Raw genomic sequence first — 27378 nt, forward strand, 5'->3', positions numbered from 1 at the left:
AAAAAGGTTTTCCTCAACTCTGTTCTAAATGGCCTACCCTTATTCTTAAACTGTGGCCTCTGGTTCTGGACTCACCCATCAGCGGGAACATGCTTCCTGCCTACAGCGTGTCCAATCCCTTAATAATCTTATATGTTTCAATCAGATCCCCTCTCATCATTCTAAATTCCAGTGTATACAAGCCCAGTCGCTCCCATCTTTCAACATGTGACAGTCCCGCCATCCCAGAAATTAACCTTGTGAACCTACGCTTCACTCCCTCAATAGCAAGAATGTCCTTCCTCAAATTTGGAGACCAAAACTGCACACAATACTGCAGGTGTGGTCTCACCAGGGCCCCGTACAGCTGCAGAAGGACCTCTTTGCTCCTATACTCAATTCCCCTTGTTATGAAGGCCAGCATGCCATTAGCTTTCTTCACCGCCTGCTATACCTGCATGCTTGCTTTCAGTGACTGATATACAAGAACACGTAGATCTCGTTGTACTTCCCCTTTTCCTAACTTCCCTTTTCCTAACTTGACTCCATTTAGATAATAATCTGCCTTCCTGTTCTTACCACCAAAGTGGATAACCTCACATTTATCCACATTAAACTGCATCTGCCATGCATCCGCCCACTCACCCAGCCTGCCCAAGTCACCCTGCATTCTCATAACATCCTCCTCACATTTCACACTGCCACCCAGCTTTGTGTCATCTGCAAATTTGCTAATGTTACTTTAATCCCTTCATCTAAATCATTAATGTACTCTGTAAACAGCTGCGGTCCCAGCACTGAACCCTGCGGTACCCCACTGGTCACCGCCTACCATTCCAAAAGGGACCCGTTAATCGCTACTCTTTGTTTCCTGTCAGCCAGCCAATTTTCAATCCATGTCAGTACTCTGCCACCGATACCATGTGCCCTAACTTTGCCCACTAATCTCCTATATGGGACTTTATCAAAGGCTTTCTGAAAGTCCAGGTACACTATATCCACTGGCTCTCCCTTGTCCATTTTCATAGTTACATCCTCAAAAAATTCCAGAAGATTAGTCAAGCACTATTTCCCCTTCATAAATCCATGCTGACTCAGACCGATCCTGTAACTGCTATCCAAATGTGTCGTAATTTCATCTTTTATAATTGACTCCAGCATCTTTCCCACCACTGACGTCAGGCTAACCGGTCTATAATTCCCTGTTTTCTCTCTCCCTCCTTTCTTGAAATGTGGGACAATATTAGCCACCCTCCAATCCGCAGGAACTGATCCTGAATCCATAGAACATTGGAAAATAATTACCAGTGCATCCATGATTCCTAAAGCCACCTCCTTAAGTACCCTGGGATGCAGACCATCAGGTCCTGGGGACTTATCAGCCTTCAGACCCAACAGTCTATCCAACACCATTTCCTGCCTAATATAAATTTCCTTCAGTTCATCCATTACCCTAGGTCCTTTGGCCACTATCATAACTGGGAGATTGTTTGCGTCTTCCCTGGTGAAGACAGATCCAAAGTATCTGTTCAACTCGTCTGCCATTTCCTTGTTCCCCATAATAAATTCATCCGTTTCTGTCTTCAAGGGCCCAATTTTGGTCTTAACTATTTTTTTCCTTTTTACATAGCTAAAGAAGGCTCCTGAAGGTAGAGGATAAAATAAATGCAGCAAAATAAAGGGAAATCCTGGAGGAAAACCTGATGCAGTCTGCAAGAGAACTGTGACTTCGGAGAAGATTTGTTTTCCAGCGAGACAATAACCCCAAGCATAAAGCCAAAGCTACACAAGAATGGCTTAAGAATAACAAAGTTAATGTCTTGGAGTGGCCAAGTCAGAGTCCAGACCACAATCCAATTGAGGATTTGTTGCTGGACTTGAACAGGTCACTCATGATCCCCATGTAATCTGACAGAGTTTGAGCAGTTTTCTAAAGAAGAATGGGGAAAAATTGCAGTGTCCAGATGTGCAAAGATGACAGAGACCTATCCACACAGACTCAAGTCTGTAATTGCTGCCAAAGGTGCATCTACTAAATACTGACTTGAAGAGGGTGAATATTTAAGCAATCAATTATTTTGTGTTTTATATTTGTAATTAATTTAAATCACTTTGTAGAGATCTGTTTTCACTTTGATATGAAAGTCTTTTTCTGTTGATCAGTGTCAACAAAGCCAAATTAGATCATCTATGATTCAATGTTGTAAAACAATAAAACATGAAAACTTCGAAGGTGGGTGGGTGAATACTTTTTATAGGGCACTGTATCACCTGCCAGCTTGTACTCGTTCCCCTCCCTTCACCTTCTTGTTCCAGCTTCTGCCCCCTTCTTTTCCAGTCCTGATCTTAAGACATAGGAACAGATTTAAGCCACTCGGGCAATTGCTGTTCCATCATGGCTAATTTATTATCCCTCTCAATCCCATTCCCTTACCAAGTCCCCATAACCTTACCAATCAAAAACCTATAAACCTCCGCTTCAAATACACCCGATGACTTGGCCTCCACAGCCATTTGTGGCAATGAATTCTGCAGATTCACCTCCCTCTGGCTAAATAAAGCTCCTCCTCCTCCTCCTCTTGATGAAGCGTCTTGGCCTAAAATGTTGACTGTTTATTCCTCTCCATAGATGCTGCCTGACCTGTTGAGTTCCTCTGGCATTTCCAGCATCTGCAGAAACTGTTGTGTTTTGGACCCAACAATCGTACTTTGTTTTTGCCAATCTGATAACTACACAACAATTAATGTACTTTTTGAAAGCTTAGGGAATAGAGAATAAGGGACAGATTCCCTGTGAAAATCTTCTTACAGTCTGTGGGTAGGAGAGCGGTCGGAGTCTGTCATAATCTTCCTGACCAGCAGTGTCCCACAAACCAAGGTTCACAGCATGTCCATCAACAGTGACAGTGGTGGAATAGTTATCGAAGCTGTAAAGGGAAAGACAAAATGGACATCAGTCCCACAGACACTGTTAAATTATCCAGGGTAACGGAGGAGATGGTCTCCATTCATGTTGATGAAACACGGATAACACATCAAAAGGAGCCTTAGGTCTCACACCACCAGGTGCAGGAACAGTAATTACCCTTCAGCCATCAGGTCCTGAACCAGTGTGGACATCTTCCCTCACCACAACGTTGAACACAGTCTTTAGACTCACTTTCAAGGACTCTACAACTCATGTTCTCGGTTTATTTGTTTATTATTTATTATCGATACTTGTTTCTTTTTGTATTTACACAATCTGTGATTCTTTGTGTGCAGTTTTTCATTGATTCTTTGTGCCTCTTTTTTCTACTGTGAATGCCTGTAAGAAAATTAATCTCAGATAGCATTTGGTGGCCTAAACGAACTTCAATAATAAAACATTCTTTGAACTTTGAAAAGGATACAAATGCACTGCATAGTAATTACCTGATTCCTGATGAAGGGTCTGAGCCTGAAATGTTGGCACTTTACTCCTGTTTGTAGATGCTACCTGACCTGCTGAGTTCCTCCAGTAATTTGTGTGTATTACAGTAATTACCTTATTATTTAATAAAATCCTCAGTCTTGGTTATTTATTTCAGGTTATTTTACACTGGTACCTTTCTCCACTTTTACAACATGCATTGATTATTATAAAGAAATAATTTTGTTATAAGTAAACTTAAATAAGTTTGAAAAACTCAATCACTATTTAATGAAGAATTCCTGCACTCCTATTGTATTTCATGGCCTCTAACTGCTTTCACCCTGAAATTAATATTCTCAGTTCACTCTCACTGAAATAAATGAAATTTAATTCTAGATGTAATCTTACTGTAGTTAGAATCTAAAAAATTATTCCCTCAGGCAGTTAATCTGATTAACCATTCTAGTTAGCCACCCCATTCCCCTCTATCTATTACGTCAGTAACAACACAGCACTGTGACCACTTTAAACCACTGTTTATAATGCTGTTTACATTGCAAATACATGTTGGTAATTATGTACAGTATTTATACACATTTTATTCCAGGTCAGTGGGACTAGGCAGAAAATGGTTCAGCACAGCCAAGAAGGGCCAAAGGGCCTGTTTCTGTGCTGTAGTTTCTATGGTACTATGGTTCTATCTGTCCTTTAACCTGTTTTTTTTAGACAATTTATTCTTACAGTTGTTGAAAGTTGTTTTTGATGCACGTCATGCCAACACACCACAGAAATTCCAAATACATGTACACTGTAAATGTATGTGGCAGAGAAAGTTGATCCTTGATAATCTTTTTGTTGCCTCTCTCTGTACAGTTAATGTTTTATTTACAGAACTCTTGTGGTAGCTAATGTAATCTTGTCCAAATATTCCATTTTCCAACAGTGAAATGATTTATTTTATTACAGTTAGTGCATTGCCACTCTCCTGTTCGACTAGTTAACTACTACATTGTCTGCAGCTTTCCTGGAGACGAGCCTTCAAACCAGGAAATACACTTCGCAACAATACAAGGATAATCCTTGAGGTGGCATGGTAAAGCAGCATTTAGTGTAATCGCACTACTGTGCCAATGATCATTGATCACAGTTCAATTCCCGCCACTGTCCGTAAGACATTTTCCATGTGGCTGTGTGCATTTTCTCTGAGTGCTCCAGTTACCTCCTGCATTTCAAAGGCGCACCAGTTAGAATTATGGAGTTGTGGCTGTGCTATGTTGCCATGTAAATATGGGCCGGTACTCACTGCAATTCAGAAGAATGAGGGGGGACTTCATAGAAACCTATCAAATGTTGAAAAGCCTTGATAGAGTGGATGTGAAGTGATGCTTCCTGTGGTGGGGGAGTCTAAGACCAGAGGATATATATATATATACCTATCTTTATAAAGGTAGGGGGAGTGGAGGGGAGGGAGAGTGGGAGAGAGATGGAGAGGGGGACGATAGAGGGAGATGGATAGACTGAGAGATAGGTAGATAGATAGAAACAAGTAGAGGGAGAGATAGAGGGGAGATAAATGGATAGAGAGAGATAGGTAGAGAGAGATGGATGGAGAGATAGAGACAGAGATAGATAGAGAGATGGAGAGGGGAAAGAAGGTAAGAGAAGGTGAGAGAGGGGAAGAGATGGGTGAGAGAAGGAGGGGGATAGAGAGATAGATAGGTAGATAGATAGAGAAAAGAGATAGATAGAGGGAGAAAGAAATAGAGAGAAATGGATAGGTAGATAGAGAGATGGATGGAGAGAACAAGTTGGAGAGAAAGGAAAACACTTTGGAGAGATGGAGAGAGATAGAGAGACAGAGAGTGAGAGAGATAGATAGATGGATAGAGAGAGAGAAAGAGCCGGAGAGATAAATGGTAGATATATAGACAGAGAGAATATGTAAAATCCATTCAGACGCCACAACAGGTCAGGGTTGAACTGGGTCTGGTATTGTGGTACAGTGGCTCTATCTGCTTCACCACTTTCTCTGGGTTACAGAGGAAGTTTAGTAAACGAATATTGGAAAGTTTCTGATGAAGTTTGGGACATCAGTGTTAACAATGATTAAGCTATCTGTGCTTCAAGTTTCTGTAGTGGAGGAACCAACTATTGATGCCCTGCACCTGACTCCCAGCCCAACATGGTCTTCTGCCCTCTGATGTGGCCTATCAGGACCCTCAGCTCCAGGGATGGACAATAAACAGTGGCCATGCCAGTGATCCATATCATATGAGTAAGTACATAAAAAATAGTTAAATATGCTCCCCCTCTCTCAAGGAAACAAAGAGAACGGGAGGTTACTCAGTCTCCCAGGGTGCCAGAAGGTGAGAAGGATGGACGATGGTCTTCTGTCGTCAAGCAGTTTCCAGTCTTCACCCTCAGGCACCTGAGCCTAAACGTGAAGCTAGTTAGAGAATGGCAGAGGGAAGGGAGAGTGGGGTGGTGCCTTTCGAGATCAGAAGGAGGGTGTAACCATTCCACAGATTGGGCACTGAGAGCAGGGAGGATTCCTCTCAGCTGGCAGTGTCTGAGAAAGCTGCCATTGTAGGATGTTGACCTGGCGCCAACCTCAGCCCCGTGGGAGATGGTGGGAGTTGGCTGGATGTCAATTGTGCTGGGTCGAACTCTGCAATGGCAGCTCAGACGAGTAATCCATACAGGTCAGGATGGCTTGCTCATTTTGCTTCATTTCATGGTTGATGGTGTCACACAGTCACCAGAGCTCGTCTCCTTTCCTACTTTACTCTTGAGACCTTGTATGTGATGTTGGTGAGGCCGAGGCAGTGGATGAGGTGGCGTTCAAATAGTCAAAGGCACAACTTGCAGGGGCGGAATCAGTTTAAAACTAGATGTGCTGAAGATTGGAGGTTTGAAACCGTTAAAGATGATGGCATCACATCACAAAGACCAACCATTCAGCCTACTGTCTATATACAGCCCATCGAGCATCCATCTACACTCAACTACACCAGGGGCAAATTACAGTGGCAAGTAATCGTATCAATCCACACGTCTTTGGAAAGGGGGAGAATTAACTGAACTGTGCAAAATCATAAGGGGACAAGAAAGTAAATTTCTTGTAGGTTGTTCTACATCATCCAACATGGACAGGTGGAGCTGAATAGCCTTCTCCTGTGTTGTAAAATTTCCACATTGACATCAGGGTTGAGGGTGACTATAATTTGCACTATTGAATTCAGTTATAAATTGCCCACACTTTACTCAATCCCATTGCAGCCTCAGACATTGAGTGGGAGTGTGAAGCACAGGCACTGGAGTCACCACACTTGTAAATTCAGTGCACAAAATACACAAAGCCAGCACCAATGGCACCATGCCACTCAGCTCTCTGCCTCCTTCCTGTACTCAGACTCAAAGTTCAAAGTAAATTTATTATTAAATCCATGCAGCTTGGTATTTGTACCCTTGCCAGCAGCTACAAAACAAAGAAGCACAATAGAACCCATTAAAAATAATACGCACTACAAAGACCTTCAAACACCCGATGTGCGTAAAAAAGAGCAAATCATGGAAACAATAAAAGTAAACTCAGAACATGAACTGCAGAGTGCACAGAAGTGAGACCACAGCCACGAGGCCAGCTCAGTGCCTCAGCTGGTCCACCAGCCATTCCTCAGGGACTCCAGTTCCCTGGAATGGCAGATCGCACAGCGTTAATCTGACGAGTACCCCAATACAGTGGTATCATATACAAACCTGCAAGTGGAGCTAGAGTGGAATCTGGCCAAGTAGTACAGTAGGGGGTCGAGGACATAATCTTTTGCAGCATTGTTTAGAATAGTCGTGATGAAGAGCTTGCTGCCTATCCTTACTGATTGCAGTCTGTTGGTCAGAAAGTCAAGGATCCAGTTGCACAGGAAGGCATTCATTCCCAGGGTCTGGAGTTCAGTGATGAGATTTATCAATACTAAAGTCAATAATGAATTTCCCACACTTCTTCATTCCCAGTGGAGCCACGGACATGGAGCGGATTGTGAAGCTAAATATTGGAAATTTGATGCCTAAACTAAACATGACTTTCACCACTGGAAGGAAAAATACAAGTGAAAGAGTTACTTACACCGTCGGAATGTACTCCTCCGGGAATTCATTGGTTGTGTACGTGATGAGGACACAGGTTTTCCCAACAGCCCTGCAAGAGGAAAAGAGAATCTGACCCGTCAGCCATCAAATGGAAGAATAGGGAGCCTCAACAGGGCTCAAGGGGAGCACAGTTGGAGCAAGACTCATGGCAACTATTGCCAAAGCTGGGTCTTTTTGTCTTATCTCCCACCTCCTCCTCACCCTCAATTGGCTAAGAAACTTTTGTTTCAGACTTGTAAAATGCTCCCAGCAGATTCTCAGGAGCTTCCATCAAACTGGACCATTCTGTCTATATCTCCATCTCCATCCATCTCTCTATCTCTCTATCTACTTATCTCTCTCTCTCTATCCATTTCTGTCTCCTTCTATCTATCTAGCTATCTCTCTATCTATCTATCTGGACACTCAAAGAAAGGTTGGAGTGGACATTACCAATAGTCCGTACAGGTCCAACCACACTAATGTCATGGCCAAGAAAGCTCACCAATGTCTCTACTTCCTCAGGAGTCTAAAGAAATTTGCAAGGTCTCTGTCAAACCTGATCAAATTTTATTGATGCACCATAGAAAGCATTCTATCCAGATATATAATGGCTTGGCTTGGTAACCAATCTGCCCATGACTGCAAGGAACTGATTAATATTCAGATTAATAGTTCAGCATGGAATAGATGGACAGAAGGGCCTGCTTCTACACTGTCGTGTTCTATGAGTCTATGACTCTAAGAGAAAAATCCTTTCTATGTCCATTGTACCTAGACCTTTCAACATGCGACAGGTTTCAATGAGATCCACCCCTCATTGTTCTAAACTCCATTAAGTACAGAATTATTATCATTGTCGTATATGACGTGAAATTTGATATTTTCTGGCAGCAGTACAATGTTGCCTGCTGCTTAAGGATCTTATATGTTTCAACCAGAGTAGGTCTTATTCTCCTAAATTGTAAAGAATACAAGTCCAACAATTCTAAGCTCTACAATAGGACAACATCAAAGAAATTAGCCTATTGCTTTGGGTGCGAAACCCTTCATTACTAGAGCATCCATTTTAAATATGTGGACCAAGGTGGCACCAATTTACAATGCTCCCTCAGTCAATATCTTCCAGGTAGCTCAAAAAATGTCTACTTTATTTCTTTTACATCTATTTTTCACCTTAAATGTGTTTCTGGGACTGTTAGAGCTTGCGATTTACAGGTTTGAGATTGTTACAGTGATCCACCTCTTTGCTGCCTCTGAGAAGATTCTGGGAAATGAGTGTGTACTCAGATGGCCTCAATGCCTCCTTTTTGCCAGATAAAGCATCGAGGAAGATTGAGACGTCGAGGCAAATGCAGAAGGCGAGCAAGAGTTCAGTACTGACTGCCTTCCTTTTGATCGCTGCTGGAGAAGGAATCTGTGAGCGGCCTGTCGCTGTGTGACAGGCAGGTAGGCCTCTGCGTTCATGTGGTGTCTCTCTTTCAATGATGAAGGAGGATGTTTTGGTAGGTCAGCATTTATGGACTGTGAAATTTTCAGATTTATGGTTTTTATATCATGTGTTTTTCACCTGTTCCTTTCTGTTTTGTTGCATGAGGAGAGGGGTTTGGAGGTTGATTGTTGTGTTCTGTTAGTTTTTTTTTGTGCGGAGGAACGGGGATTTTTTCTGCATTTATTAAGGAGACAGACACAGGTTCTCTAAAAGTGAGGTAAAGCAGCAGTGAGCTCGTGGACTCTGTACAGATTACAGAGGAGGAAGTGTTTGCTGTCTTGAGGTGAATTAGGGTGGATAAATCCCCACACCTGACAGGGTGTTTCCCTCGGACCCTACAGGAGGCAAGTGCAGGAAATGCAGGGGCCCTAGCAGAAATATTTAGATCATCCTTAGTAACAGGAGAGATACTGGAGGACTGAATAGTTGATATTGTTCTGCATTTAAAAAAGGCTCTAAAAATAAACCAGGAAATTATAGAATGATGAGCCTAACAGCAGTAGTGAGAAAGTTATTGGAAGGTATTCTAAGGGACCAGATAGTTGGGTAGACATGAACTGATTCAGGACTGAGTCATAGAGTCATAGAAAAGTACATCACATAAGCAGGCCCTTCAGCCCATCTAGTCTATGCTGAACCATTTAAATTGTCTACTCCCATCAACCTGCACTGAACCATAGACCTCCATACCCCTTCCATCCTTGTATCTATCCAAACTTCTCTTAAACGTTGGGATTGAGCTTGCATGCACCACTTGTGCTGGCTGCTCATTCCACAATACTGACTATCTTTAATAGTAGGCATTTTAAATGGTTCAGCATGGAATAGATGGGCCAAAGGACATATTTCTGTGCTTTTCTCTGACTCTAATGCGAACATCCTATGTGTCTCCTAACTGCTCGGTTCACCTACCCACCAACGGTTTGTAATTCATATCCTAGTCCACCTCTAACTCTTTGCACTTTACGTTGGCTCTCCATTTGGACAATTGATCCCTCTTAAAGAAGTGCATGACCTCAAACATTCCTGCAATAGACTATGTTCACCAGTATGTTGGCTATCCACTCAAACTAGCTACACTCAATGGTCTCTCTATCAGGTACACCTGTAACTCTGCTCGTTATCCACTATCTAATCAGCCAATCATGTGGCAGCAACTCAATGCATAAAAACATTCAGGCATGGTTAAGAGGTTCAGTAGTTGTTCAGACCAAACATCAGAATGGGGAAGAAATGTGATCTAAGTGACTTTAACCATAGAATGATTGTTGGTGCCAGACAGTGTGGTTTCAGTATCCCAGAAACTACAGATCTCCTGGGATTTTCATGCACAACAGCCTCTAAGTTTATAGAGAATAGTGTGAGATACAAAAACCACCCAGTGAACAGCAGTTCTGTGGGTGAAAATGCCTTGTTAATGAGAGAGGTCAGAGGAGAATGGCCAGACTGCTTCAAGCTGACAGGAAGGCGACAGGAACTCAAATAACCACGTGTTACAACAATGGTGTGCAAAAGAGCATCTCTGAATGCTCAATATGTTGAACGTAGAAGAGAAGCAGCAGAAGATCATGAACATACATTCAGTAGCTAATTTATTAGGTACACCCATAGATCTGCTCATTAATGCAAATATCTAATCAGCCAATCACGTGGCCAATAATGACACAGTCCAGAGATTCCATTCAGACCAAATATCAAAAGAGGGAAGAAATGTGATCAAAGTGACTTTGACTGTGGAATGATTGCTGGTGCCAGATAGGGTGGTTTGAGTATCTCAGATACTGCTGATCTCTGAGACTTTCAATACACAACAGTCTCTAGAGTTTATAGAGAACGATGCAGAAAAAAACATCCAGTGAGCAGCAATTCTGTGAGCATAAATGCCTGTTAATGAGAGAGGTCAGAGGAGAATGGCCAAACACCATGGACATATTCAGTGGCCATTTCAGTAGGTACAGGAGGCACCTAATAAAGTGGCCACTGAGTGTATTTATTGCCGCCCAGTCCAAACATTGTCATTGCAAAATATCCTTCCAGCTATTTAATGCCAGCAGCATTAAATTGGGCGCCACTGTAATGAAGCGGTTAGTGTGATATTATTACAGCTCAGGGCATTCTGGAGTTCTGACTTCAATTCTGGCACCATTCTGTAAGGAATCTCTGAACATTCTCCCCATGGAATGCAGGGGTTTTCCCCGGGTGCTCCAATTTCCTCCCACACACACACTCCAAAGATGTACCAGCTAGGTTAATAGTCCATCGTAAATTGTCACGTGATTAGGTCAGGGTCAATCGGGGTTGAGGGCTGTGGGGGCAGCATGGGTCAAAGGGACAGTGCCACAGGGATCAGTGCTGGGTCCATTGTTATTTGTCATCTATATCAATGATCTGGATGATAATGTGGTAAATTGGATCAGCAAGTTTGCTGATGATACAAAGATTGGAGGTGTAGTAGACAGTGAAGAAGGTTTTCAGAGTCTGCAGAGGGACTTGGACCAGCTGGAAAAATGGGCTGAAAAATGGCAGATGGAGTTTAATACTGACAAGTGTGAGGTATTGCACGTTGGAAGGACAAACCAACGTAGAACATACAGGGTTAATGGTAAGGCACTGAGGAGTGCAGTGGAACAGAGGGATCTGGGAATACAGATACAAAATTCCCTAAAAGTGTCGTCACAGGTAGATAGGGTCGTAAAGAGAGCTTTTGGTACATTGGCCTTTATTAATCGAAGTATTGAGTATAAGAGCTGGAATGTTATGATGAGGTTGTATAAGGCATTGGTGAGGCCGAATCTGGAGTATTGTGTTCAGTTTTGGTCACCAAATTACAGGAAGGATATAAATAAGGTTGAAAGAGTGCAGAGAAGGTTTACAAGGATGTTGCCGGGACTTGAGAAACTCAGTTACAGAGAAAGGTTGAATAGGTTAGGACTTTATTCCCTGGAGCGTAGAAGAATGAGGGGAGATTTGATAGAGGTATATAAAATTATGATGGGTATAGATAGAGTGAATGCAAGCAGGCTTTTTCCACTGAGGCAAGGGGAGAAAAAAAACCAGAGGATATGGGTTAAGAGTGAGGGGGGAAATGTTTAAAGGGAACATTAGGGGGGGGCTTCTTCACACAGAGAGTGGTGGGAGTATGGAATGAGCTGCCAGACGAGGTAGTAAATGCGGATTCTTTTGTAACATTTAAGAATAAATTGGACAGATACATGGATGGGAGGTGTATGGAGGGATATGGTCCGTGTGCAGGTCAGTGGGACTAGGCAGAAAATGGTTCGGCACAGCCAAGAAGGGCCAAAAGGCCTGTTTCTGTGATGTAGTTTCTATGGTTTCTATGGTTTAAAATAAAATAAACTAGAATACCTTTTACTCTCCCAGGTCATTAATACAACAGCAAGGAATCAAATGGCAAGTGCTGGAACCTGAAGAAGGTTAAAATAAACCTGTTTATTCCAACTCTCTGCTCAGTGACAACCAGTCACCAATACATATTCATCACCATCATTATGTTCCGTGTTGTATGATGTAGGTGATCATGGTCTTTTGACTCTGATTGTTCTTGGCAAATTTTCTACAGAAGTGGTTTGCAATTGCCTTCTTCTGGGCAGTTTCTTTACAAGACAGGTGACCCCAGTCATTATCAATTCTCTTCAGAGATTGTCTGCCTGGTGTCAGTGGCTGCATGACCAGGACTTGTGATATGCACCAACTACCCAGATATCCATCCACCACCTGCTCTCATGGGTTCACGTGACCCTGATTGGGGGTGGGGGGGGGGGAATGTGCTAAGCAGGTGCTGTACCTTGCCCAAGGATGATCTGCAGACTGGCAGAGGCAAGAACTGTCATACACCTCATTTGGTAGAGATGTGTCTCCACCCCACCACCCAGTACATAACACACACACAGAATGCTGGAGGAACACAACAGGTCAGGCAGCATCTATGGAGGGAAATAAACAATCAATGTTTTGGGCTGAAACCCTTCATCAGGAATTCATCAAGATGCTGCCTGACCTGCCGAGCTTTTCCAGCATTTTGTGTGTAACTTGGACTGACAACCAGTGTGTGTTGCTCAAGATTTCCAACATAAGACCAGAAGACTAGAAGATATAGGAGCAGAATTAGGCCATTTGGCCCATTGAATCTGCTCTGTCATTTCATTATGACTGATCCATTTTCCTTCTCTGTCCCAATCTCCTCTCTTCTCCCCGTATCCCTTCATGGCCGGACCAGTCAAGAATCTATCAACCTGTGCTTTAAATATAATTAAAGACTTGGCCTCCACTGCTGCCCGTGACAATGAATTCCACAGATTCACCATTCCCTGGCTAAAGAAATTCCTTCTCATCTCCATTCTGAAAGCACACTTCACTATTCCGAGGCTGGTGAATAGCCTCTGGTCCTAGACTCTCCCACCATAGGAAACATCTTTTCCACATCCACTCTATCAAGGTTTTCAACATTCAATAGGTTTTAATTAGGTCACCCCTCATTCTTCTGAATTCCAGTGAATAGGGGCCCAGAGCCATCAAACAATCATCATATGACAAGCCATTCAATCCTGGAATCATTTTCATGAACCTCCTTTCAACCCTTTCCAGTTTCAGCACATTCTTTCTAAGGTAAGAGGCCAAAAACTGTCACAATACTCCAAGTGAGACCTCACCAGTGCTTTACATTACATGTAAACCCTCAATGTTATATCCTTGCTTTTATACTCTAGTCCTCTTGAAATGAATGTTAACATTGCAATAAACTTCTGCATCACCAACTCAGCCTTTAGGGAATCAAACACAAGGACTTTACACCTCAGATTTTTGAATTTTCTCTCCATTTAGAAAATAAACAACCCTTTTATTTCTTCTACAAAAGTGCATGACCATACACTTCCCAACACTGTATTCCATCTGCCACTACTTTGCCCATTCTCCTAATCTGTCTAAGTCCTTCTGTAACCTCTCTACTTCCTCAAAACTACTTGCCTCTTCACTTACCTTTGTATTGTCCGCAAACCTTACACAAAAGCCATCAATTCTGTCATCCAAGCCATTGACATACAAAATAAAAAGTGGTTCCGACACAGACACATGAGGAACACCACTTGTCACCAGCAGCCAGCCAGAAAAGGTTCCTTTTATTCCCTCTATTTGCCTCCTGCCAATCAGCCACTGTTTTATTCACGCTAGAATCATTCCTGTAATACCATGGGCTTGTAGCCTGTTAAGTAGCTTCATGTGTGGCTCCTCGTCAAAGGCATTCTGAATATCCAAGTACACAACATGAACCGGTTCACTTTTGTCTATCCTGCTTGTTACTTCTTCAAAGATTTCCAACAGATTTGTCAGGCAAGATTTTAGCTTGAGGAAGCCATGCCTATTTTATCATGAAGTACCCTGAAACCATATCCTTAACAATCGACTCCAACATCTTCCCAACCACTGAGGTCAGAATAACTGGCCTATAATTTCCTTTCTTCTGTCTCTCTCCCTTCTGGAAGAGTGGAGTGACATTTGCAATTTTCCAGCCTTCTGGAACCTTCCAGAATCTAGTGATTCTTGAAAGATGATAAAGAATGCTTCCATAATCTCTTCAGCCACCACTTTAAGAACCTTGAGGTGTACACCATCTGGTCCAGGTGACTTACCTATTTTCAGGCTTTCCGTTACCCAAGAACCTTCTCCTTAGTGATAGCAACTTCACACACTTCTGCCCCCTGGCACCATGGAACTTCCACCATACTGCTAGTGCCTTCCATAGTGAAGACTGATGCAAAATACTTATTCAGTTCTTCTGCCATTTCCTTGTCCCCCATTACTACCTCTCCAACATCTTTTTTGAGCGGTCTGATATCCACTCTCGGCTCCTTTTTATAGTTTATGTATCTGAAGAAACTTTGGGTATACTCTTTAATAGTATTGGCTAGCTTTAATATTATCTGCAGGCATCCTGACCTCTGCAAGGGACTGGCAGCTATTGGTGGACCTCAAATGGCAGCTGAAGTTCCCCAACTATATTGCAGCCACCACCCTGCAACCAGACATTGTCCTTGTGTCTGAGTCTACCAAGCAAGTGGTGCTGCTGGAGCTGACAGTCCCATGGGAAGATCGCTTGGAAGATGCCTTTGAAAGGAAGCTCTCCAAGTACGCAGGACTGGTCAGCAACTGTCAGCAGGTTGGGTGGAGAGCGAGGTGTCTCCCAGTGGAGGTTGGTTGTAGGGGATTCGCAGCCCGTTCCTTAGCTACAGCCTTCAGCAATTTGGGCATCGAGGGAGAGAGGAAGAGGAGAGCCATCCGCAGTACCACCCAATGTGGCAGAGAGGGCCTCAAGATGGCTGTGGCTCAAAAGAGGGGAGCCATGGAGTCATAAGTAGCTAGCCATCTGAACACAAGCTGGGGTCTGATCAGCCCCGGATGGGTCACCTGGAGGAGGGTGTATGATGTTGAAAGACCTGAAACACCCAATGATTCCAGGAATATCACTGAAGATATGTCCAGAGGCATCAGTAGATGTATGTACACAGCAATATTATTGACTAGCTTACCTTCGCATTCCATCTTTTCCATCTTTATGACTTTTTTAGTTGCCTTCTGTTGCTTTTTAAAAACTTCTCAGTTCTCTAACTTCCCACTATTTTTTGCTGTATTATATGCCTCTCTCTGGCTTTTATGTTGGCTTTGACTTCTTTTGTTATCCACGGTTGTGTCATCTTACCTTCAGAATACTTTTCTGGCATTGGAATGCATATATCCTGTGCCCTCCGAAATGCTCCCAGAAATTCCAGCCATTGCTGCTCTGTCATCATCCCTGCCAGTGTTCTTTTCCAATCAATTCTGGCCATCTCCTCTCTCATTCCTCTGTTATTCTCTTTACTCCTCTGTAATATTGATGCATCAGACTTTAGCTTCTCCTTCTCAATTTCAGGGTGATCACTTGCCCCTCAGGTTCCTTTACCTTAGGCTGTCCAATCAATTCTGTTTCCTTGCATTAGCCCCAATCCAGAAGAGCTGATCTGCTGGTGGGTTTAACCATGAGCTACTCTATAAGGCCATCTCGATGGCTTTCTGGAAATTCCTGCTCTTGGGACCCAGCACCAACCAGATTTTCCCAATCTACCTGCAGATTGAAATCCCCCATGACTATTGTAACCTTGCTGTTTTGGCGTGTATTTTCTATCTCCCATTGTAACTTGTAAGCCACATCCTTACTGATATTTGCGGGTTGGTATACATCTCCCATCATGGTCTTTTTTTATCCTTGAACACTAATCTCCCTGCTATAATCTTCTTTCAGCCATGATTCAGTCATGCCTACAACATCATACATGCCAATTTGTAACTGTGCTGCAAAGTTATCTACCTTATTCTATATACTGTCCATGTTCAGATATAACACCTTCAGTCCTGTATTCATCCTTTTCGATTTTGTTCACCTTTTGTGTTATAACTCATCCTGTTGACTGCAACTTTGCCCTATCATCAGCCTCTCCTTGCTCACAGTGTCACTACTTATTGCCTTCGTTTGTAAACCAACTATCTCATCCTTAGCACCATCTTTCTGATTCCCATACCCCTGCCAAATTAGTTAAAACCCACCCTAACAAATTGAGCAAACCTGCTCACAAGGATTTGGACACCCTTGGGTTCAGGTGTAACCCATCCTTTCTGTACAGGTCATACCTTTCCCAGAAGAGATCCCATTGATCCATAAATCTGAACCAGCCTCTTGCACCAGCATCTGCAGAAGCTCTTGTCCAATTCCATGCTTTCCCAAATTATGGATTAGAAATAGGCAATGGAGACAATTCCATGGGCTTTGGAAGCCACAACAGGAGGGACAAGGACATGGAGACCTGGACTGGAAGAGCTGGGAATAACCAATGATACCAAGTCTTGTTCTGCAGAGAAAGGCTGTTACGCCCACAAAAAGCTTTACCCTCAGGAGAGGGGGAATCACATCAAGAAGATGGATATTTTCAGTATGTGCAGGAGATGATGACAAGAATTACTCACCCAATCCACACCCCCCATGAACTTGCTACTTCACATCACCTTTCACAGCTACATACAATTCTCTCTGTTTTTATTTTAATCCAACTGTTCCTCGCGGCATTGTTTTTATTTTAAACGTTTCGCTGTGCTTCAACAGGTCGATGGCCACCTCAGGTTTGTTTTAAAAATACCTTGTGGCCGATGTTATGCTTTGTAACTTCAAAACATTACTCTGATTGAAAGGAAGACAAGGAGTCAGGGAACGAGAGTCTGACTTTGTATTTACTTTAAGCAAAGTGTGGCCGTGATGACGTATGCAATTCACAAATTTTTCCATATAACCCTTAATTATCTTAAATGAACAAAAATGTTTAATTGAACAATATATATGTACACAATTACTCATTTATATATGAACTATTAAATACACAACAGTTCTCCCCACAACCACAGAGTTTTCTCTAGGTGCTCTGGTTTCCTCCCAGAGTCCAAAGATGTACCGGTTAGTAGGTTAATTAGTCATTGTGATATTGTCCTGTGATTAGACTCAGGTTAAATTGGAGGCTGTGGCTCATTGGGCTGGAAGGGTCTGTTCCGAGCTGTATCTTTAAAAGAAAGATTTTAAACTGTTCTCCACAGTGGCAGTATCTGTCATCAGAGGGCAGACACTTAAGGTGAGGAGTAGGATTCAAGATTTAAGACATAATTTTATTCATCATGTGAGCATCAAAGTACACAGTAAAATGCGTTGTTTGCATTAACAACCAACACACATGGGGGTTTTTTGGGGGCAGCCTGCAAGTGTCGGCAGATATTCAGACACCAACACAACATGACCACCATGCTCGAGAGAACAGCACAGAACACAATAGCAGAGAATGTACCAAGATAGAACTCAGTCACACTGAATCAAACCCCATTCCTCCCTCGCTCCACCCACACACACACTCCTCCAGCCCCAGCGGACAGGGGCAGCCCCTGTCTTTCTCTTCTGGCCTCCAACAGACTTGGACTCAGACTCAGGCTCACAGAGTTTCCCAGCGGATCCTCAAAGATTCGCAGACTCAGGAATCAGTGCATAGGGGATGTGACATAAGAATGAATTTCAGCCAGAGAGTGGTTGGAATCTGGAATCACTGCCTGAGGGTGTGTTGGAATCAGAGACACCAAGAACATTTGGATTAGAACATGGAACACAGAACAGTACAGCACAGAAACAGGAAGAGGGCCTTTGGCTCATGATGAAACAGTTAAGGTAACAATGAAATGCCTAACCCAGTCAATCAGTTCTACCGACACAAAGTCTCCATGCCTCGGTTCTCTGCACTACTCATGTGCCTCACTAACCAGCCTCTTGAACACCTCTATCATATCTGCCTCCATCTCCACCCTTGGCAGAGCACTCCAGGCACTCACTACACTCTGTGTGAAAGAAACAAGAATCCTCCACACACCCCCATGAATTCACCGCCCTCACCTTAAATGCAGGCCTCTTGTGTAGGACATTTTGATGTTGGGGGGAGCAGATTATTTATTTGTTAATTTATTTCTTGAGGGACAGCACTGCAATGGCCCCATTTAATCCGGGCCTGATCACAGGACAACCTACATTCAGCAATTAACCTGCCAACCGGTGTGTGGGAGGAAAGCGGAGCAGCAGGAGGGAGTCTGCATGCTCACAGGGAAAATATACAAACTCCTTACAGGAAGATATCTGCTGTCTACTCTACCTTCGGCTCTCATGGCCTTAAAGACCTCTCTCAGGACTCCCATCAGCTTTCTGGCACTCCAGAGGAATCAACTGAAGTCTGTCCAGTTTCTCCTTGCAGCACATGCTCTCTAATCCAGGCAGTATCCTGGTGAACCTCTTCTGCCCCCTCTCCAAAGTGTCCACATCCTTCCTGTAATGGGGCAAACAACTGAATGCAGGCGAGCATTTGAATCATCAAGACCTATGGATCAAGTGCTGATAACTGTGATGAGTGGAGACAAGTACTTGATAATTGGCATGAACTGTGATGAGTGGAGACAAGTACTTGATAATTGGCATGAACTGTGATGAGTGGAGACAAGTACTTGATAATTGGCATGTACTGTGATTAGTGGAGATGGGTACTTGATAATTGGCATGAACTGTGATTAGTGGAGATGGGTACTTGATAATTGTCACGAACTGTGATTAGTGGAGATGGGTACTTGATAATTGGCATGAACTGTGATTAGTGGAGATGGGTACTTGATAATTGTCACGAACTGTGATTAGTGGAGATGGGTACTTGATAATTGCCATGAACTGTGATTAGTGGAGATGGGTACTTGATAATTGCCATGAACTGTGATTAGTGGAGATGGGTACTTGATAATTGGCATGAACAGGATGGACCTGAGCTGAATGACAATGACTCATCTGTTTCTCTGTTTATCCAAACAGCTTTCAGAATGCTGAAAGCCTTTCTAGTCATTTCTCTCATTTGATAGTGAAATTAGCCGTAATCTAATTTTCCTACATATCCACTGAGGATGTGAACACAGCGTGCCAGTATTCTCTTATAAACAGATCTAGAGGTAGAAACCAATATTCGAGAGATTTCAGAACTCACAGGTGGAGCAGGGCTATAGAGAAGGGGTTGAGATACAAAAAGAATCCAGTGAGCAGCAGTTCTGTGGGTGAAAATGCCTTGTTAATGAAGATCATGGAATTGAAAAACCTACTGATTTAATGAATGACATTTATGAGACTGGAATGGTACCAGAAGAGATGAAAAAAATCAGTATTTATCACTCTTCTTAAGAAACCTGGAGAAATAGAATGTGAATTACATAGGACCATAAGTTTAATGAATCATATCACTAAGATACTTCTAAGAACTTTGATGACAAGAGCTAAAAGTAAGATACAAGCTGAAATAGGTAAAGAACAATGTGGTTTTGTGAAAGACAAAGGTACAAGAAATGCAATATTGATGTTAAGGATACTACCAGAATGAGCTATTCAAGTGCAAAAAGATTTGTTTGTTTTATCGACTACACAAAAGCATTTGTTAAAGTGAAGCACAGTAAGTTATTTGAATTATTACAGAAAGCTCTACATCTAGATTCGAAAGACCTCCGCCTAATCAGAAATCTGTACTGGGAACAAATTGTCGCTGAAAGAATAGATGGAGAGGAGAGTCAGTTTACGAAAATCAAGAGAGGTGTTAGACAAGGGTGTATTTTCTCCCGATTTGTTTAATGTGTACAGTGAAACAATATTACAAAAAATAAGAGACATCTTGGGAATCAAAGTTGGTGGTGAAAACATCAATTATTTCAGATATGTGGATGACACAAGTACGGAGGAAGAACTACAAAACTTAATATAATTTTTGAATAAAGTGCAAACAGAATGTATGGTGATATCAAAAAAAGAAGGAGAATCCTATCTGCAGGCTGAAAATAAATGGGGAAGACATAAAACAAGTATAGAACTTTTGCTACTTCGGAAGCTGGGTGACATCAGATGGCAGGTGCCACATGGACATCAAAAGAAGTATAGGGATGGCAAAAGCAGCAGAGATGTAGTTTTTGAGGAGGATGCAAAGAATATCATGGATGAAACAAATATCTAACAAGGAGGTCAGGAACAGAGCAAGTACAAAAAGAGAAATAATGTATGAGATCATGAAAAGGCAACATGACTTCATTGGACATGTGATTAGGAAAGAGGAGTTAGATTGTATGGGAAAGATTGAAGGGAAGAAAGCAAAAGGAAGGCAAAGACAAATGATGATAGAGACAGCAGCCAGAGAACTGGAAATTAATACCAAGGAATTGATCCACTTGACCCGAAACAGGAGTGTGTGGGCCATGGCAGTCAAAGCTCAAACTGGGCATGACACCTGATGATGATGATGAATGAGAGCGGTCAGAGGAGAATAGTTCATTGTAAATTGTCCCATGATTAGGTCAGGATCAATCAGGGTCAAGAGCATGGCTCGAAGGGACAGAATAGCCCACTATGTGCTGTATTGTTCAGTAAATAAAATAAAATAAACTAGAATACCTTTTATTCTCCCAGGTCATTAATCAAACAACAAGGAATCAAATGGCAAGTGCTGGTACCTGAAGCAGGTTAAAATAAACCTGTTTATTCCAACTGTCTGTCTGCTCAGTGATAACCAGTCACCAGTACATATTCATCACCATTATTATGTGTCATGGTGTGTGATGCAGGCGATCATGGTCTTTTGACCCTGATTGTTTTTGGCAAATTTTCTACATAAGTGGTTTGCCATTGACTTCAGCCATTATCAATACCCTTCAGAGATTGTCTGACTGGTGTCAGTGGTCGCATAACCAGGACTTGTGATATGCCCCAACTTCTCGTATGACCATCCACCAACATAAGACCATAAGACCATTAGATGTAGGAGCAGAATTAGGCCATCTGGCCCATTGATTATACTTTGTCATTTCACCATCCTCTGCCTTCTCACTGTATCCCTTTATATCCTGACCAATCAAGAATCTATCAATCTCTGCCTTAAATATACCCAATGACTTGGCCTCCACAGTCACTTCTGGTAACGAATTCTACAGGTTTGCCACTCTCTGGCTAAAGAAATTCCTCCTAATCTCCATTCTGTAACGACACCCCTCTATTCTGAGGCTGTGTCCTCTGGTCCTAGACTCTCCCACCAGAGGAAACAATCTTTCCACTTCCATTCTATCGAAGCTTTTCAACATTTGATATATTTCAAATAGGCCACTCCTCATTCTTCTGAATTCTCGTGAATACAGGCACAGAGGTATCATATGCTCTTCATATGGCAGATGGAGTTTAATACAGACAAGTGTGAGGTATTACACGTTGGAAGAACAAACCAAGGTAGAACATACAGGGTTAATGGTAAGGCACTGAGGAGTGCAGTAGAACAGAGGGATCTGGGAATACAGATACAAAATTCCCTAAAAGTGACGTCACAGGTAGATAGGGTCATAAAGAGAGCTTTTGGTACATTGGCCTTTATTAGTCAAAGTATTGAGTATAAGAGCTGGAATGTTATGATGAGGTTGTATAAGGCATTGGTGAGGCCGAATCTGGAGTATTGTGTTCAGTTTTGGTCACCAAATTACAGGAAGGATATAAATAAGGTTGAAAGAGTGCCGAGAAGGTTTACAAGGATGTTGCTGGGACTTGAGAAACTCAGTTACAGAGAAAGGTTGAATAGGTTAGGACTTTATTCCCTGGAGCGTAGAAGAATGAGGGGAGATTTGATAGAGGTATATAAAATTATGATGGGTATAGATAGAGTGAATGCAAGCAGGCTTTTTCCACTGAGGCAAGGGGAGAAAAAAACCAGAGGACGTGGGTTAAGGGTGAGGGGGGAAAAGTTTAAAGGGAACATTAGGGGGGGCTTCTTCACACAGAGAGTGGTGGGAGTATGGAATGAGCTGCCAGATGAGGTGGTAAATGTGGGTTCTTTTTTAACATTTAAGAATAAATTGGACAGATACATGGATGGGAGGTGTATGGAGGGATATGGTCCGTGTGCAGGTCAGTGGGACTAGGCAGAAAATGGTTCGGCACAGCCAAGAAGGGCCAAAAGGCCTGTTTCTGTGCTGTAGTTTTTCTATGGTTTCTATGGTTTTCTATATGACAAGCCATTCAATCCTGGAATCATTGTCGTGGACCTCCTCTGAACCCTCTCCAGTTTCAGCACATCCTTTCTTAGATAAGGAGCCCAAAACTGCTCCAAGTGAGGCCTCACTGGTGCCTCAACATTACATCCTTGCTTTTATATTCCAGTCCTCTCAAAATGAATGCTAACATCACATTTGCCTTCCTCACCACCGACTCAACCTGCAAATTAACCTTTAGGAAATCCTGCACAAGGACTCCCAAGTCCCTTTGCACATCAGATTCTTGAATTTTCTCCCCATTCTGCAACAACAAAAGATCAATTCTGTCATCCAAGTCATTGACATGTAACATAAAAAGAAGTGGTTCCAACACAGACCCCACTAGTCACTGGTAGCCAACCAGAAAAGGCTCCCTTTATTCCTACTCTTTGCTTCCTGCCAATCAACCGCTGCTTTATCCATGCTAGAACCTTTCCTGTAATACTATGGGCTCGTAGTTTTTAAGCAGCCTCATGTGTGGCAACTTGAAAATACAGTATTGAATATCAACTTATTCTCCTTTGTCTATCCGGCTTGTTATTTCTTCAAAGAATTCCAACAGATTTGTCTGGCAAGATTTTCCCTTAAGGAAACCATGCTGACTATGGCCTATTTTATCATGTGCCTCCAAGTACCCTGAAACCATATCCTTAACAATCAATTCCAACATCATCCTAACCAATGTGGTCAGACTAACTGGCCTATAATTTCCTTTCTTCTGGCCTTCTCGATTCTGGAAGGGTGGAGTGACATTAGCAATTTTCCAGTCTAGTGATTCTTAAAAGGTAATAACTGATACATCCATAATCTTTTCAGCCACCACTTTAAGAACCCTGGGGTGTACATCATTTGGTCTAGGTGATTTATCTAGTTTCCCAAGAACCATCTCCCTAGTAATGGTGACCACACAGTTCTGACCCCTGACATATTGCTAGTGCCTTCCATAGTGAAGACTGATGCAAAATACTTATTCAGTTCTGCCATTTCCTTGTCCCTCATTGCTACCTCTCCAGCATCATTTTGCAGCAGTCTGATATCCAGTCTTAGCCCTTTGTTACACTTCATGTATCTGGAGAATTCTTGGCATCCTCTTTAATATTATTGGCGGGCTTATTTTCGTATTCCACCTTTTCCTTCTTTTTGATTTTTTAGTTGCCTTCTGTTGGTTTTTAAAAGCATCACAGTCCTCTTATTTCCCATTAATTATTGCTCTATTTCTGCCCTCTCTTTGGCTTTTATGTTGGCCTTGACTTCTTTTGTTATCCATGATTGTGTCCTGCCTTTAGAATACTTCTGCCACTTTGGAATGTATATATCCTGTGTCCTCTGAATTGCTCCCAGAAATTCCAGCCATTGCTGCTCTGCTGTCATCCCTGCCAGTGTTCTTTTCCAATCAATTCCTCTCTCATAAATCTGTAATTCCCTTTACTCCACTGTAATACCGATACATCCGACTTTAGCTTCTCCTTCTCAAATTTCAGGGTGAATTCAATCATATTATGATCACTTGCTCCTCAGGTTCTTTTACCTCAGGCTCCTTGCATGACACCCAACCCGGAAGAGCTGAACCCCTAGTGGATTTGACCATGAGCTGCTCTATAAGGCTGTCTCCCAAGCTCTCTAGAAATTCTTGCTCTTTGGATCCAGCACCAACCAGGTTTTCCCAATCTACCTGCATATTGAAATCCCCCATGAGTGTTGTAACTTTGCCCTTTTGGCATACATTGTCTATCTCCCATTGCAATTTGTAGATCATGTCCTTACTACTGTTTGTGGGTCAGTATATCACTCCCATCAGGGAGTGTCACTACTCACTGCCTTTGTTTATAGACCAACTACCTCATCCTTAGCACCATCCCCCTGGTTCCCAATCCTTACCAAATTAGTTTCAACCCTCCCAAACAAATTTAGCAAAGCTGCTCACAAGGATTCGGACACCCTTGGGTTCAGGTGTAACCCATCCGTTTTGTACAGGTTGTACCTTTCCCAGAAAAGATCCCATTGATCCATAAATCCAAACCAACCCGCTGCACCAACATCTGCAGAATCTCTTGTCCAAGTCCATGTTAACACACTTTCCCCAATTTAGGGATTAGAAATGGGGGATGGAGACAATTCCCTTGGCTCTGGAAGCCATGAAAAGAGGGACAAAGACTTCAAGACCTCAACTGGAAGAGCAGGGCATAACCCAACGATCACCAAGTCTTATAGTGAAAGTGTGGATTTTCGCTCTGTGGAGAGGAGCCTGTTATGCCTCCATAAAGCTTTACCCTCAGGAAAAGGATGGAGAGGGGGAATCACATCGAGAAGATGGATATTTTCAGTATTATAGAAACGTGCAGGAGGTGATAAAAATTACTCACCCATCCCCCACCACAACGCATTTGATATTTCGCATCATCTTTCTCCGGCTACAAACAGAAAGATTGCAGAATAAAGATCCAAAGTCTCCTTTCCTGAAAATGCCCTCGGCACCGACCCTGCTCGACCTGTGAGCTCTGAAATCTACCAGATATTGATGTCTACCTCTAGATCTGTTTAAAAGAGAATACTGGCCCACTGTGTTCACATCCTGAGTGGATATGTAGGAAAATTAGATTACGACTAATTTCACTACCAAATGAGAGAAATAACGAGAAAGGCTTTCAGCATTCTGAAAACTGTTTGGATAAACATAGAAAGAGATGAGTCATTCTCATTAAGCTCAGAGTCAGGCCCTTTGGCCCATCCTGTTCATGCCAGTTATCAAGTACCCATCTTCAAGAATCACAGTTCATGCCAAATATCAAGTACCCATCTCCACTAATCACAGTTCATGCCAATTATCAAGTAACCATCTCCACTAATCACAGTTCATGCCAACTATCAAGTAACCAGCTCCACTAATCACTGTCCATGCCAATTATCAAGTACCCATCTCCACTAATCACAGTTCATGCCAATTTCAAGTACCCATCTCCACTAATCACAGTTCATGCCAATTATCAACTACCCATCTCCACTAATCACAGTTCATGCCAATTATCAAATACCCATCTCCACTAATCACAGTTCATACCAATTATCAAGTACCCATCTCCACTATTCACAGTCAGGACAATTATCAAGGACTCATCTCCACTAATCACAGTTCATGCCAATTATCAAGTACCCATCTCTACTATTCACAGTTCAGGACAATTATCAACTACTCATCTCCACTAATCACAGTTCATGCCAATTATCAACTACCCATCTCCAGTAATCACAGTTCATGTAAATTATCAGGTACCCATCTCCACTAATCACAGTTCATACCAATTATCAAGTACCCATCTCCACTATTCACAGTCAGGACAATTATCAAGGACTCATCTCCACTAATCACAGTTCAGGACAATTATCAACTACTCATCTCCACTAATCACAGTTCATGCCAATTATCAACTACTCATCTCCACTAATCACAGTTCATGCCAATTATCAACTACCCATCTCCAGTAATCACAGTTCATGTAAATTATCAGGTACCCATCTCCACTAATCACAGTTCATGCCAATTATCAAGTACCCATCTCCACTATTCACAGTTCATGCCAATTATCAAGTACCCATCTCCACTAATCACAGTACATGCCAATTATCAAGTACTTGTCTCCACTCATCACAGTTCATGCCAATTATCAAGTACTTGTCTCCACTCATCACAGTTCATGCCAATTATCAAGTACTTGTCTCCACTCATCACAGTTATCAGCACTTGATCCATAGGTCTTGATGATTCAAATGCTCGCCTGCATTTAGTTGTTTGCCCCATTACAGGAAGGATGTGGACACGTTGGAGAGGGGGCAGAAGAGGTTCACCAGGATACTGCCTGGATTAGAGAGCACGTGCTGCAAGGAGAAACTGGACAGACTTCAGTTGATTCCTCTGGAGTGCCAGAAAGCTGATGGGAGTCCTGAGAGAGGTCTTTAAGGCCATGAGAGCCGAAGGTAGAGTAGACAGCAGATATCTTCCTGTAAGGAGTTTGTATATTTTCCCTGTGAGCATGCAGACTCCCTCCTGCTGCTCCGCTTTCCTCCCACACACCGGTTGGCAGGTTAATTGCTGAATGTAGGTTGTCCTGTGATCAGGCCCGGATTAAATGGGGCCATTGCAGTGCTGTCCCTCAAGAAATAAATTAACAAATAAATAATCCGCTCCCTCCACATCAAAATGTCCTACACAAGAGGCCTGCATTTAAGGTGAGGGCGGTGAATTCATGGGGGTGTGTGGAGGATTCTTGTTTCTTTCACACAGAGTGTATTGAGTGCCTGGAGTGCTCTGCCAAGGGTGGAGATGGAGGCAGATATGATAGAGGTGTTCAAGAGGCTGGTTAGTGAGGCACATGAGTAGTGCAGAGAACCGAGGCATGGAGACTTTGTGTCGGTAGAACTGATTGACTGGGTTAGGCATTTCATTGTTACCTTAACTGTTTCATCATGAGCCAAAGGCCCTCTTCCTGTTTCTGTGCTGTACTGTTCTGTGTTCCATGTTCTAATCCAAATGTTCTTGGTGTCTCTGATTCCAACACACCCTCAGGCAGTGATTCCAGATTCCAACCACTCTCTGGCTGAAATTCATTCTTTTGTCACATCCGCTATTCACTGATTCCTGAGTCTGCGAATCTTTGAGGATCCGCTGGGAAACTCTGTGAGCCTGAGTCTGAGTCCAAGTCTGTTGGAGGCCAGAGGAGAAAGACAGGGGCTGCCCCTG

General features: G+C 42.7%; 1 protein-coding gene across 1 annotated transcript in view; it reads right to left on the reverse strand.

The window, feature by feature from the left end:
- Positions 1–27378, reverse strand: part of LOC140205481 (ras-related C3 botulinum toxin substrate 1-like) — a 70918-nt gene that overhangs the window by 18650 nt on the left and 24890 nt on the right. Inside the window, exons 2-3 of the mRNA XM_072273090.1 lie at positions 7497–7568; positions 2789–2906 (exon numbers count right to left, since the gene is read on the reverse strand). Of these exons, the coding sequence (XP_072129191.1) occupies positions 2789–2906; positions 7497–7568 (190 nt within the window). The remainder of the gene's footprint in view (positions 1–2788; positions 2907–7496; positions 7569–27378) is intronic.

The sequence above is a fragment of the Mobula birostris genome, chromosome 11 (assembly GCF_030028105.1).
Source record: "Mobula birostris isolate sMobBir1 chromosome 11, sMobBir1.hap1, whole genome shotgun sequence".
Lineage (NCBI taxonomy): Eukaryota > Metazoa > Chordata > Chondrichthyes > Myliobatiformes > Myliobatidae > Mobula > Mobula birostris.